Source organism: Rhinatrema bivittatum, chromosome 5, assembly GCF_901001135.1.
Source record: "Rhinatrema bivittatum chromosome 5, aRhiBiv1.1, whole genome shotgun sequence".
Lineage (NCBI taxonomy): Eukaryota > Metazoa > Chordata > Amphibia > Gymnophiona > Rhinatrematidae > Rhinatrema > Rhinatrema bivittatum.
The window spans coordinates 281,278,119-281,293,624 of record NC_042619.1 but is presented as its reverse complement, the minus strand read 5'-3'; the positions used below and the strand labels follow the sequence as shown (position 1 = coordinate 281,293,624).

The 15,506-nt window shown below is 43.6% G+C and overlaps 1 protein-coding gene across 1 annotated transcript in view; it reads right to left on the bottom strand.

The window, feature by feature from the left end:
* The window catches only part of LOC115092770 (disintegrin and metalloproteinase domain-containing protein 9-like), a 211,494-nt gene that overhangs the window by 105,111 nt on the left and 90,877 nt on the right, over window positions 1–15,506 (bottom strand). Inside the window, exon 3 of the mRNA XM_029604073.1 lies at window positions 5,581–5,651. Within this exon, the coding sequence (XP_029459933.1) occupies window positions 5,581–5,651 (71 nt within the window). The remainder of the gene's footprint in view (window positions 1–5,580; window positions 5,652–15,506) is intronic.

Below are 15,506 nucleotides of genomic sequence, written 5' to 3'. Positions count from 1 at the left end.
AGGTTCCTCTCTATCATCTACGCTCTTCAATATCTATCTTCTCCCCCTCTGCCATCTTCCTTTATGCAGATGATGTGCAAATTCTTATCCCTATTCAAACCACACTCAAGGCCTCTCTGCAATATTGGGAATCCTGCTTCTCCACCATTAACTCCCTTCTAGCCAACCTCCACCTGGCACTCAATGCAGTGAAAACTGAAATCCTCGTCATCTCCAACCAACCTGAGTTCACCACCCTCCCCACCCCTCACTCCCACACCCTCAGTAAGAGACCTAGGAGTCATACTAGACCAACACCTCAACTTTAAACCACACATCAAGGCCCTACTAAAAGGAGGTTTCTACAAATTCACATTCTTAAAAAACTGAAACCACTCCTCCATGCCCAGGATTTCCGCTTAGTCCTACAGTTGACAATCCTCTCCAAACTGGATTATTGCAACTCCCTCCTGTTAGGCCTCCACACATCTACTATCAAACCCCTACAAATCCTACAGCATGCCATGGCAAGAATTACTACCAACACCCGCAAGACAGAACACATAACCCCCATTCTAAAAGAACTGCACTGGCTACCGATCCCATATCGTATTCAATACAAAACTCTCACCATCCTGCACAACTCCCTTCATAAAGATAACCCTGTTTGGCTCAAGGACATGCCATGTTTCTGCACCTCCAATCGACCCACCAGAAATGCCCTCGCAGGTACTTTGCTCACCCCATCCCTCAAAATAGCACACCTCTCCAATACTAGAGAAAGAGCGATCACCATCGCTGGTGCCACCCTTTGGAATTCACTCCCTCATTATCTACAACTTGAGACCTCCTTACACACTTTCAAAAAAGGCATAAAGACCTGGCTTTTTAGACAAGCCTACCCCGATACCAATCAAACATAGCCTTCCATCATATTGCCCCCCTCCTGCCCCCTTCTTCCCCCCACCCCCTTCTCCCACTCCCCCCCTTCCCGCTGTTGCTCCTCCCTCTCACCCCCCCTCATCTCTCCTCTCCCAGCTCCCCTATCCCACTCTCTCTGTCCTCCATGGAAATGTGTAATTAAGTGTAAATACTGTAAATAATAACCTCGCTTTTATGCTTTGATTCAAGCGAGCAGCTACAGTTTTCTCTTTATTCACTGTTCAAAAAACTGTTTTGTTATTATCCTTCCTCCTCCTGTGTTCTCTTTCGCGCTGCCCTTTCCCCCTGCCCCTAGTCTCGCCCTTTCTTGCCTGCTCCACTTTACCCCCACCTGTTCATTGTAATTTTCTGCCTGCCAAAGTTTTTTGTAAACCGGCGTGATGTGGCACACGAACGTTGGTATAGTAAAAGTTCTTAAATAAGTAAATAAAATAAATAAATAAATATTCCACTCCAGGCACAGTTTCACATGAACTTCCTGGAGCTTGTAGCCATGAGTTATACCCTTATGCCTTTCAATACCGGCTCTGCAACAAATCTTTGTGCAGACAGACAGTCAGCATAGGGACAATGTGCTTTCCAACACACAAGCATGCACAACCTCTTAGCTGCTCTGCAAGGAAGCTGCGCAGCTCTACCCTTGGCCCTTGCTCACTTTATGCATCCTCAGGCCACTTATCTAAGAGATTTACTGAACGCACTAGCAGACCTTCTCCATGTAGGTTTCCATCCTCTCGAATGGTCTTGGACTACATGTGTGGCGGAAAACATCTTCTAATGTTGAGGTCAACCGAACTTGCCCTCTGCATCCGAATCGAACCATACGGTGCACAGATTCTACTCCCTACACATGTTTCCAAAGTGTTCCCATAGACGCCTTTCTTCCATCAAGGGCCTCTTAAATGTGTCTCTTCTGCTGCCTCTCCTAGCCAGCACTCTTCTAATGTTGAACCGGGACGGGGTTCACTGTTCCTCAGACCCGTGTTCTGGCTGAGACCAGTATGCTTCCCATACTTCTCAATCTATCACACCAGTATCCAATTCGCCTTCTCACAAGTCAGTCTCAAATCATAGACTCACTGATGTTCTCAGGTACTGGTAGCATCACAAAACCTTCCACACATAAATCCTACCATTCAAAATGGCATGATTTACCACATAGGTAATACTCACTGAGGGTAAGTCATACAATAGGTTCCCTATACCTATACAATAGCAATCACATAAGAGAACACACAAAACTTATACCACATCAAACATAAATCTGTACAAACATTTTATTCATGAGACCATACAGTAAAAATACTAACTAGACAATAGTTACTATCTAGCTCATACACTCACCACATTCACACCATTCAATCACAACCATTAAAACAACACATCATATAATATATAATGCCCACAAATGTTTAGTTACATGTTCCCCCATTAATCACAAATGTGCATAAACATACCATTCAAAAATACAATAACTATCGCTTAATAATGAGCAATATCATGTGCAAATAGCTTAACAAAAATGCTATGGATGTTATGGATCACTGGATCTACCAAATATATCATCTCTTAAAAGTAGACTCATTCAATAATCACTTCCAATGTCCAGTGTCCAGATATAGACTCAGCACTGTCCAATGGACTCATCCGACAAGGGATCCTTGTTTCACCCGGAGGCAACAGGCTTCTTCAGGGATAATTCTCGCCAAATCTATGCTCACCAATGAATCCACTTAAAACGAAAAAAATACTATAGTTTAAATATCTGCTCAAAAAACCGCATTCACACAATGTAACCCATTCAAACCTGACATCTTACCTACCACAATGGGTTACATTGTGTGAATGCGGTTTTTTGAGCAGATATTTTAACTATAGTATTTTTTTCGTTTTAAGTGGATTCATTGGTGAGCATAGATTTGGCGAGAATTATCCCTGAAGAAGCCCGTTGCCTCCGGGTGAAACAAGGATCCCTTGTCGGATGAGTCCATTGGACAGTGCTGAGTCTATATCTGGACACTGGACATTGGAAGTGATTATTAAATGAGTCTACTTTTAAGAGATGATATATTTGGTAGATCCAGTGATCCATAACATCCATAGCATTTTTGTTAAGCTATTTGCACATGATACTGCTCATTATTAAGCGATAGTTATTGTATTTTTGAATGGTATGTTTATGCACATTTGTGATTAATGGGGGAACATGTAACTAAACATTCGTGGGCATTATATATTATATGATGTGTTGTTTGTACAGATTTATGTTTGATGTGGTATAAGTTTTGTGGGTTCTCATGTGATTGCTATGATTTACCACATGACACATACAAAAGGGTATTACCCTTTTTCTTTTTTCTACACCACTCTTTTCTCTTGCTCCCTCGGATTCTGCTCTCCAGACATCCTCCACATAGGTACACCTCTGTTCCAATTGGTGTATCATTTGGGAGTGGGGATAACCAATTAACGGTAAACCCCTTCTGAGTCAGTTTACCATGAATTATCCACTGATAAAGCCGCCTCTATTTGCACTAGTCACGGAATGGAACCTATATCTTATCCTTATAAGTCTCATACGTTCTCTGTTCGAGCCTTTCCATTCCTCTCATTTCACAGTTTGACATGGGAAATTCTTTCTCTCATCAATGTCATTTCTGTCAACAGGGTCAGTGAGTTACACACCTTGTTACATACTCATCCGACCCTGCGTTCCTCCGTGACAGAGTGGTTTTACGTATTCAACTTCATATCTTTCTTAAGGTAGACGTTGCATCTCACCTTACTCAGAATATACTCTGCCCATTTTTCCCAACACCTCTCTCTCACCAAAGCGAGAGGGTTTTTTCCACTTCTTGGACAGTAATAGTGCACTTGCATTCTATCTAGATCGCATTACATTCCATAGGAATTCCACCTAACTCTTTCCTTCTGTGGCAAGAGTCAAACTGCGAGTTCCAGTGGGCAAACAGACCTATTCCTCCTAATTGACGGTCTGTATCCCTTTTTCTACCAACAATCAGGCATTTCACTAAAACACTGTGTGTAACCACACTCTGTTGCGTCTGTCCCAGCCTCAATAGCTTCCCCTCGGCCGCTGCTGCTTATACATATTTATCAGGCTGCAACCTGGAGTTCTCTCCATACCTTCGCAGCTCATTATTGCTTACATACGACTAGCAGGCATGCTCCATGTTTGGCCAGTCCATCTACTCTTATTCTTTTCGGTTTAACTACCCTACATCCTTCCACCAACCCGTTAAGGGTTTCAGGATGCCCTCCGTTCCAAATTCCACCCCCGTCATTGCGCCTTCCGTGCGTCTTAGGTGCATTTGGTGCACTCTCGGGCATCCTCAGCTCGGTACTCACCCATGTGTGAGGACTACCATCCTGCTTGTCCTGTGAGAAAGTAAGTGTTGCTTACCTGTAACAGGTGTTCTCACAGGACAGCAGGATGTTAGTCCTCACGAAACCCACTCGGCACCCCGCGGAGTTGGGTCTATATACTTTTTACTTTTATTTTAGTTTTGCTTGCGCATTTAGCTATAAGATGAGACCGAGGGAGACACCTGTAGCTCGCAGCGATAATTGCAGGCTGAGCATGCTCAGTGCATTCAGTGTGCCAGTTTCAGTCTAAGCTTTGAGGAAACTTTGACAGAAAAGTTTTCCGTACAGGGCTCCATCCTGTGATGTCACCCATATGTGAGGACTAACATCCTGCTGTCGTGTGAGAACACCTGTTACAGGTAAGCAAAAACAATGGACATATGAAGAAAATAGAAAAGGAAATTAAAAAAATCTTTAGACAGAATCTAAAACAATTGTGCAGAGGACAAGAAAAGACCATAACTGTAGTTAAAATATCAACAACTGAAGCTGAAACAGAAAAGCATTGTAGAATTGAGTAGAGAAGCAGAATGGTTACCCAGTATACAGGAGAACATGGAAAGTGCGATCATGAGAACTAGGGAATAGCCTGTAGGGCGTATGTCCTGGGGCGTGTTTGGGGCATGGCTGCGGTCCGGGGGTGGACCGGGGGCAGAGGCAGGCGTAACTCCATCGAAGAAGGTGGGGGGGGGGATTTAGGTAGGGCCGGGGGGTGGGTTAGATAGGGGAAGGGAGGGAAAGGTGGGGGGGAGCGGCCTTGGAGGGAACACCATCGGGGCTCCCCTTGGGCTCGGCGCACGTTATAAAATCGGGTGTACATTTGTGTGCGCCGGGTAGTGCGCACAAATGTACCCTGCGCGTGCTAAATTTAAAATCAGCCCTTTGGTAGATAAGTGCCAGTGATATTCTACAATAGGCATTTATTTGGATAACTCAAAAGTTATCCAAATAAATTCCTTTGAATATCAGCCGTATACTTGCTAAACATTACTTTTCTTATGGTTTTTTTGTTATTTGGATGCACACCCAATGTGGTTCCAAATGTTTCTCTCATCTACAGTATGCCCATCTGAAACTGGAGGATGTCTAGAAGCCTAATCTTGGTCTAACTAGAATCTATATAGAGAGTTTTGCCAGCATATAGAAGAAAGGAATATTGTATTTAAATGGTTAAATACCCAATTGCTCTGGGAAGCTATCATATTTTAAGTGATAGTGTCCAATATTTTTAAGTCATATAATAAATGTTAAAAATAGTCACCTTCTGATTACCTTCTTATCGCCACATTTTGCACCATCTGGTCTCATTCCAATGTCAGGCGTTTTCATGTGGTCATGGTGATCTAGACCCCAACACCAAGTAATTCCATCAGCAAACTGAATTATAGCAGTATGGTTGTCTTTTAAACGTATTTTTGTTACATTCTCACACTTTGTTTGTCCACACATGACATGACTTTAAAAAAAATAAGAGAAATGGATTTCAAAATTGCCTATAATGAAATCTTGCATTGCAATGTATATTTTATAAAAGCATATACAAATGAAATATACAATATGGTCATTCAGCTATTATCTCACCCCCTTTGGACCTGAGCTAGGTTGAATAATCAGAAGTATTTGATATCTGGCCATCCATATGATGCAGGATGATTTGCTGTACAGTGCAGACTGGTGCAAGATTGGTATGAAAGCAAGGGGATGGCAAGCAAAAAAAGCTGTGGATAAAAGTAAAACAAAGGTGGCAATGTTTGAGATCAAAATAGCTGTTGGGCAAGAGTGAGGCAGTGTTACTACTTTTGTGAAGGGAATTAGCTATAAGATAACATTGCTAAAATATACAATCAGATTTGCAAATGAAACTAAATAAATATTGGAGACCAAAGTATAACTCAAATGAGCTAATATTCTATAGCATAAATTATAGTATATTGATTAAACAGATATTTAGATATGTATTTTGCATTCACTAAGGATTATTACAGAATATGTAAAAAGAAAATAAGGCTTTGTTTCTTATTGTTTTTGGTAAACAAAACAATAGGACTTACTGGCATTTGACCAAACTACTTCTTGCAGATCAGAAGGGTTGTGAGATCAGATGATTAGTCTGTATCCATGATTATGGTGGCTCCTCCAAAGTTCCTCTTTCTGGTTTCTTGTCTTATACCTTTATTGTAGTAATACTCTGACAGTCACGAGTGATGTCATCCTTGTCAATCATGGGCCATGTTGTGTGTACAGAGTCCCTGAAAATTTCTACCCAGAATGGGGTAGATTTTCAAAGGGTTACGCACGTAGGTTACGCGCGTAACCCCTGAAAAACTACCCCAAACCCCTCCCGTGCACGCGAGCCTATCTTGCATAGGCTGCTGGCGCGTGCAAAGACCCGGGATGCGCGTAAGTACCGGGAAATTTCATGGGGGGGGGGGGTGTGTCGGGGGGCCTGTTACGGCCAGCGCATCATCGGGGGCGTGTCGCGGCCGGTGCGTTATCGGGGGCATTCCAGGGGCATGGCTGCGGCCTCCGAATCAGCCCCCGGACTGGACCATGGCGCGCCGGCGGCTGACCCGGCGCGCGCAAGTTACGCCTGCCTTGGGCAGGCGTAACTTGTGCATCAAAGGTAGGGGGGGTTTAGATAGAGCCAGGGGGTGGGTTAGGTAGGGGAAGGGAGGGGAAGGTGCATGGGGGTGGAAGGAAAGTTCCTTCCGAGGCCACGCCAATTTCGGAGCGGCCTCGGAGGGAACGGAGGCAGGCTGCACGGCTCGTCGCGTGCAGGCTGCCGATTTTGAGCAGCCTTGCGCCCGCCGACCCCGGATTTTAACAGATATGTGCGGCTATGCGCATATCTATTGAAATATGGCGTACTTTTATAAAATCTACCCCAATGTGTTTTAGGGCTGGATTCACTAATGCCACAAGGCATAGTGAATCCCGCGGTAACGGGGGGCGAAACTGGGGCAGTCCTGCATTAGCTGGCAGCGATCTGCACCATAACGGTTGATCGCTGCCGGTGTCGTGCCAAATAACTACACCATAAAAGGTGTAGTTATTCGGCGCGAAAAAGACAGCGAAAGGCATGCGTACCTTTCACTGTCTGGGAAATCTACACAGAGTCGGCCCCAGTGCCGCCCCAACTCCTCCTCTTCCGGGGCCGATCCTCCCCGCGTGCGATAGCTTTAAAAATGACCCCCTTAAGGTTTGTGAAGATATATATCTCCCATTGTTTTGATAAAAGAGGAGAAATAGTAGAGTGGCCATGCAATGTCTGCATGAACACAGGAGCTATAAACAATTCTCAGAAGTTGTAACTAAAATGTGGATCATGGCTTTTTCACTAGCATCAGCATTTTGTAGCATTCCATTTTGGCTCACAGAAGTTCGCATGAGTCTCCTGGAGAATTATATCTGGAACCTTATCCCTTGTATTACATGTAATACATAACTTTTGCAGAATTAAACTAACTGCACAAGCAGTTACATTTGCAGGGTAAGGAAAAGAGAGGAAGACAGCAGGAAGGTGCAGGACAGCAGCAGTCTCCAACATCCAGAAAATACAGCTGATTTGCCAAAGGACAAGCTCCTAATGACCAACTGCATCTGAGCACAAGGTCAATTCTCTTGACTTTTGTGATTATTATCTAACTTTGAGATATCAATCACTGAAATGATCACTTGAGCTAATTGCATACTCAGTAGTCAGATGATAGGTAAATGACTGTATATTTTACTATATAGTCTTCCATTTCTTCCCTTAGTAAAAAGAGGACACTATGTTATTAAGCATAGCTATAAACATAATTTTGCACATCTAAATATTTGCTTACTCAGACATAACCAATGACAGATTATAAGGTCAGCAAAATATATAATACATTTGTATTTATTATTTATTTATTATTATTTTTATTTTTGTATGCCAATATTCGTGGTAGCTTCACATTGGTTTACATCAAATATAAAAACAAAGACAGATAAAATGAACATTAAATTTTCAGATTTCAATACTGTATTCTTCTGAAGGTTATAATACTTTATTGGACTAATATAAGAACACCTTAAAGTTGTAATAGTATATCATTTTTTGAGACTACTTAGGTCCATTCTTCAGGTGTAGGCCTATATAGTCTCAAATTGTTATGTGCTACAATAAAGTTACTTACCTGTAACAATTCTTCTCTGAAGAAAGCAGCTCACATTTCACTAGGAGTCTGCACTTACATGTTTTATTTCATTTATTTTTAATGGCTATTTTTCCATTTCATTTGTGGTTTATTTCATTTTGTTTTATTTATTTGAAATGAAAAATTACAAGATAATAAAAGAAAAACAACAAAAAATAAACAATACAGAGTCCAGGCCTCTCCTCATCTCTCTCCAGTCAAAAATCCCACCACTGCTTAAATGTATAAAATTCAAGGCCCCCCTGGGGGGCCTGCTCACAGCCTCTTACCACCATGAATGTCCCTTCCTCTTGTCTTGGTCAGTGAAGTCCAAAGAGGGCAGAAGCAATCCCCAGTCAATCCTGCCCAGCCAGATCAGTTTTTCAAAATGACGCTGGCCAGCCCTGAGGCTGGTGGCATTTTGCTGTATGGAGGTATAGAGGAACCTCCATGCAATAAAGTGGCATCGTTTTAGGGCTGGCTGGCACCATTATAAAAACTCAACCTGGTAGAGAACAGCAACTAGGATTACTCCAGCCTCCCTTTGGACTTCACTGACCCTAGGGAGGGGTAAGATGATTCCAGGGGGTGGGAAGTGTGGTCATACCATGAGTTTTTAATATTTATTTATTTTTAAATTTTCTATACCGACGTTCCTATATAAAATACATATCACATCGGTTTACAATGCAATTGCAAAATTCGCTCGGGGGCGATACAATAAACAGGGGATACAATTAACTGTGGCGAGGGGGTAACAAATCTTTACAAGTAACAACTGAATTGAGGACTTAGAAACAAAGAGAACAATGAACTGCAAAATTTGCTCGGGGGCGATACAAGGAGCAGAGGATACGATTAACTGTGGCGAGGGGATTATCCAGATCTTTATGAGAAATATCAGAATTGAACTGAATATTTGTGGCAGTACGGGTTTTTAGATGGGGGGGAGGAAGGAGAGGTTGCAGCAGGCCCAGGCCAGGGATTATGACTGCTTAGTGGAAAATGATACAAAATGAAAAATTGCATGTTTTATTTTAAAAACAAAACAAAATGAAATGTGAAATTTATTTCCAGTGAATGCATGTCCCCACCAATCACACCAGTGAGTCAAGTGATTGTTTGTGTAGACAAGAGAAACAACATTTTTAGAAATTTCTGGTAAATATTTACATAAATGTTGCCATTTTGAAATCTCCCCCCCCCCCCCCCCCCCCACCACCAAAAAATGCCTGCATAGCTAGAATTAATGCAGACAAAAGGAGGCCAGGTTGAGGCATGTCTGAGTTGGGCTTTTCAAATTTAGGACCCTGTTTACTAAGTATTTTCCCCATAAACACAAAATGGGAGAAATCCTTTAGTAAATGATCCCCTTACTCAGCATGATTTTCAATGCTAAGCAGCAAAATTTAGCACAATAAATCTAAGCACAAAAACTGTCAAGACACCCTACCTCTTTTCTGACTCAAAGAAAAAAACAAGTTCCCCCTTCCCGCAATCTCCTTCCTGCTCCATCACAAAATAATTAAACAATTCCATCATTCTTCAGTACCTAATCTCCCTCCCACCTGCCTGATTTTTTTGGTGTCTGTTGCAGATTCCCCCCCCCATACACACACACACATAGGGCCCCCCCAATCTCCTCCCACCTAATCACACTCCCACCAGCCCAAATCATTTAAAAAAATTTTCATGCAACTTTCCTCCCTCCCAATTATGGCTGTCCGATATTTTTAACAAACACAAGTGCTTCTGCTATGCTTCCCCTACCTCCCCTTCACCCTGAACCCCTACCTTCAAAACTCCCAATAGGTCTCCAGGCCAAACCAGGCAGAGGTCCAAACTTTCCATCATCTTAACTTGGCATCCAGCATTGCTGTGATAGCAACATTGGGGCAGATGCACTACAGTGTGGTCAGCCGAGTGCACTGTTTAACTCACTGTCGGACGCGGGTTAAATAGGCGCTAATCCACCCCCTAATGCGTTAATAGCTGAGTGCACTGAAAAAAGCTCAGAAAAGCAGAAGAAAATGCTTTTCTGTACTTTTTTAAAAGTAAAAAAAAAGAAATAAAATCTCTGCCAGCCGCTTTGAAGACCGATGCCGATATGCTTGGCGTCGGTTTTCATAACTGGCCGGCTGCAGTAATGAAAACCGACGCCAAGTTAAATCTGATGTGAGTTTGTGTTACCTCGGTACATAGACCCTGCGGTTACCGGTGGTCTGCGGGTTATGAACTGGCTGACTGCAGTTATGAAAACCGACGCCAAGTTTATTGGCATTGGTTTTCATTACTGCAGTCAGCCAGTTCATAACCTGCAGACCGCCGGTAACCGCAGGGTCGCGTTAGCAAGGAGGCGCTCCATGCGATGCAATATTATTCGGTAAGAAAGCAGGCGCTGAAAAATCACCATTGATAGCATATGCTACCATTGTTTCTGTCAGTGCAACAGTAGACACCTAGAGGACACAGACTTAAAGCTCTCCTGGCATTGTTCAATGTTGCTCTGAAAGCTGGAAGCCAAATCAGTTTTCTGAGGGATACGTCTTGCAGAATTGGAAACCAAATCTGTTGTACAGATACTTTGCTGTACATTCATATAATAAAATGATGCTGGCCTCATGGCTAGTTGATACCATTATAAAATAACACAAAAATAAAGTCACTAATATCTATGTACCGAGGTAACACAAACTCACATCAGATTTAAAGCCACAGTATTGAAAGTTTTAATAGCGCACATATAATGAGACCCTCATTATGCTGAGCTTTACATGCTCGCTTACTGATGTTATATTTTGTCAAACGTTTAGGAACGGTAAGTGTTGTCACTGCTCATTATAAATAATCACTAGCTGGGTCATTTATCATTTCACGTTAGGGCCTTATCGCGTGCAATAATGCTATAACATGCGCCATAACGCAGTAATGCGTGTGATAAATAATGTGCCGCAAAATGCGTATGCAATTTAAACATTGAGTATTTGAGTGGGAGGAGTTTGGACGGAGTAAATTGAAATGAGGGTCTGCTAGCGTGGGATTTAACGTGAAAAATAACTACACCCTTTTTTTGTAGTTTGCTGAAAAAATAATTTACCGCGTGCCCGTGGCCAATATCGTGGATCGCGGAAATTATCACAGCGATTATCGCTAATGATAAAATAAGGAATTATAACAGGCATACCTACCAATAAAAACACCTGTTCTTTCCTGGTCTTCCTAAAGCCATAATGTTTGTGTCAAGTTCAATTGTTGGGGATACTGGATGTTTCGGGTGGCTCACCGTAGACAACAACAAGCGGAACAACATCAACCTCAAGAACAGGCAAGGACAGTTTCAAGCCCTCCTAGGGAAGTCCCTGTACTGAAGGCAGAGCCACTGGCCCCGCAGGATCAAGGCCCAGGGCAGCACCTAGCCCACAGGCAGCCACAGCAGAGAAGATACAGGAAGCGCATCTTTCCTCCATGAACATCCTTGCTGGGCATGTCAGAGGACTATGTAGTTTGCAGGTATCGCCTCAGTTCTTAGGCTATCCTGGAATTATTTGAAGAAATCTGAGGGGATCTGGATCCAGTCATCAAAAGGTCCCACACTGTGCCTGGTCTCACCAAAATGGCCACCCTGCATTTCATGGCAAGCAGCTCCTTCCAAACGATAGAAGAGGTTGTGGGGGGAATGTCCCAAACCACTTTTTCCCGCTGTTTGGAAAAGGTCATAACAGCCGTCTCTGACCACAATTATCACTAGATAGGATTTCCTCGGGACAAACAGGATTTGATGGACTTGAAGAGAGGCTTTTATGCCTTCGCAAATTTTCCCAATGATCTGGGAGCTATCGACTGCACTCACGTGGCCATCATTCCATCCCATGATAAGGAAGAGATGTACCAAAACAGAAAGCTCTTCCACTCCATTAATGTGCAAGTGGTCTGTGACTCTTGAATGGGCATCCTTGACATGGTGGTCATGAAACTGGGAGCCGTGCATGATTCCTTTATACTTAGGCAATCGGGCCTGTGTGAAATATCTGAGGACAGCCTGTATGGTGACGGTTAGCTCATAGGTAAGAGAGATGCTTCTTTCTATATTCCATCTCTGGCAATGTGTTTGTGGCAAATGGCAAGGACATGGGGGGTGGATGGGGGGGAATGTAATGGCATTGCTGCTATGACAAGTGACTTGTATAATTACATCTGCAGGCCATGGCCCCAGAGCCTGCCTTTTTCTCCCCATGCTGCAGAGGCCTGCTAATCTTGTAAAGGCAAACAATGCTCCTGTCCTAAAGCTTGGTGTATGAGCAGGCACTATACACTTTCAATGTGTTCCTTTTCAAAATGGCCCTGTTCCTATCGTCCCATTGGGAGCTATTTAAATCTCATTGGTTAATCACAAGCTTGAAGTGTCCACACTGCTAGTATTGCACGATCACATGTGGCTGGTTAGTGATGCATCATCCAGATTTTCGGCCGCAGTTTGTCTTGAGCCTCACACATCTCAACCAGAACTACTGTCCTGTGAATGTTGGTGGCCTGACATATTCCTCATGTCAGGGCTCACACATTGGATGCTATGGAGGGCATACTGCAAAGCAGGCAGTGAGATTAACAATCACACCATGAGGTACAGTTTTTTTCAGCTAGCACAGGTGTGGCAGCTCTTATGTATTACTTTAAGGTTGGCAGACTGTAACACACCAGTAGCGTTAGTTAGGTTGTGAGGGCCTGGCATGCAATTGTTGGAATACCCAGATGTGATTTAGTAGTCTGGAAGAGCAGAGCTACTTTAGGCTACTGCTATCCTGCACATATACTGGCCCAGAACAATGTGACATGCACTTAGGCTAGGCAAATTGGCCTTTAAGGCTTAGGGAAAGGTACAGGCTACCTTATACAGTCTTATACAATGCTGGGGTTTGCAAGTCAACTGCAAGTGACAATGCTATGATTGATGGCTTAAATCTGTCTTTGCAGAAGGAGATTCTGGGTACAGTTGCAGAACCTGTCTTCTCACCCCCATTGCCATTCCCAACACACCGGTAGAGACAAGGTACAATGAGGCCTTATGTGCTACCCACTGTGTCATCGAACACCTTCGGGTTCTCAAAAGTGGATTTCTCTGTTTGGAAAAGATGGGTGGAGCTTTAATGTATGCTCCACCCAAAGTTCGAGATATAGTGTTGCTCTGCTGTGTCTACCATAATCTTGCTCTACACCATGGTCTACGAATGGATATACTTCCGGATCTCCCCCTGGACACTATGTGTTCCCGCACAAGCCGAGGACACCATGCTTTGCCAAAACCTTATACGATGCTACTTTTCCTGATAGGCCTCACCTACCACATCCCCTTCCAGGGAAGGGAGGCCAGTAGAGTGTTAGCTGCTATCCTCCTCACTATCATTTTTCTTTCTCTCACTGCTTCTCTGTCTGGGTCAGTGTGTAACAGAAAACACAAATGCCTACTTAGATTCGTATTGACAATGGAACAGTACAGTGTACTGGAAAAACAGTTCTAAAAATAAAGATGACAAAATATGTGGCCATAATGTGTTCTGCCACCCCCGCCTTGCTGAGATACGGAAATGTCAGGGTACTGCAAGGCCCTTGGCTGTTTTAGCTCATGTGGTACAGCTTTGAGCAATAGCTAGTATCTCTTACAGTCCTGGTGCGAGCTGTGACCACCCTTAAAGCACATAGGCTGAGCACTCCTGCACCAAACACCTTGCATATAGTTCCATTTCCAACTTCACTCCACATATTTCCGTGGTTTAATGGTTGCAGGTCCTTGCTGATCAACATGTATGTCATGACTTGTGGGGAATCAGGAAGAGCTGCTGTCCTCTATGCTGTGCCTCATGCAGTATAAGTCAATTTTACAGTTAGTGGTGAACAGGGCAGGTGTGTTCCTACACTCTCAGTGATCAGCTTTGCGTATAGCATTAAGGCTAAAGAAACTGTTGTCAGCTGATGACTTCATGAGCCTACATGCAGCCTCCATAGTACATGGGAGACAGTGTTGAATGTACAGGTCTACTGGTCCCTGAGGTTGGTGTGATGGCTGATGGCCTTTCTGTGTTGATTTCTTGCCAGTCACGCATTTAGTGCCAGCTAAGGCCTCGAGGGGCCAATGTCAGTACCTCAGACAAAGCAGGCGTCATATATGCCTCTGACAGATGCGTTTTATGTGGCCAGGTATAGATTATCAATGCCGAAGAAGGACTCAGACTACCTCATTAGCAGTTATGGACAAGCAGCCACAGACATCAATGTTGTTTGATGACAAACATTGCAGGATGCATTGCCCTTGTGTAGGTGCACAAAATGCTGCAGGTAGTCCATACTCAAAAGATGTGTGTCAGTGTGCGACTCGGTGACTGATGGGCTGTATTACCTTCTGTCAATCTCTGTCTCTGGGGATGCTGTAGCACTTGGAGGTCCCTCCCTTTCCACAGCAGTTCATAGCCCAGAGCAGGCAGTGTGTGTGCATTCATTTTGTACACACTGCTTTTGGACAGCAATAAACGAGTGCTTCCACTCTTGAGAAGGGGTGCCTCTGAGAGTTGACTGTATGGGCTGCAGTATGCACTGTTTATACCTAGCATTGAGAGAGGGGTGGAGGTGTGAAAGTTGTCGGTGTGACACATCAAATATGCAGTCTTACAAATGTGTGTATTAGTTGATATTTGCCTGTAATGTACACTATCCAGCCCCCGCCCTTCTTTGGACTGCCTCCATCCTGTCTCTGTCTCTTTTGAAATGCAGTCTCCAGAACTGAACACAACATTCCAGCTATGGCCTCACCAAGGACCTGTACAAGGGGATTCTCACCGCCTTTTTCTTACTGGTTATTCTTCTCTCTATTCAGCCCAGCATTCTTCTGTCTTTAGCTATCACCTTGTCACATTGGTTCGCAGTCTTCAGATTGCTAGACACTATCACCCCAAGGTCCCTTTCTTGTTCCATGCAGAACAGCTCTTCACCCCCCATCGCATACAGCTCTTTTGGATTACCACACTCCAGATACATGACTCTGCA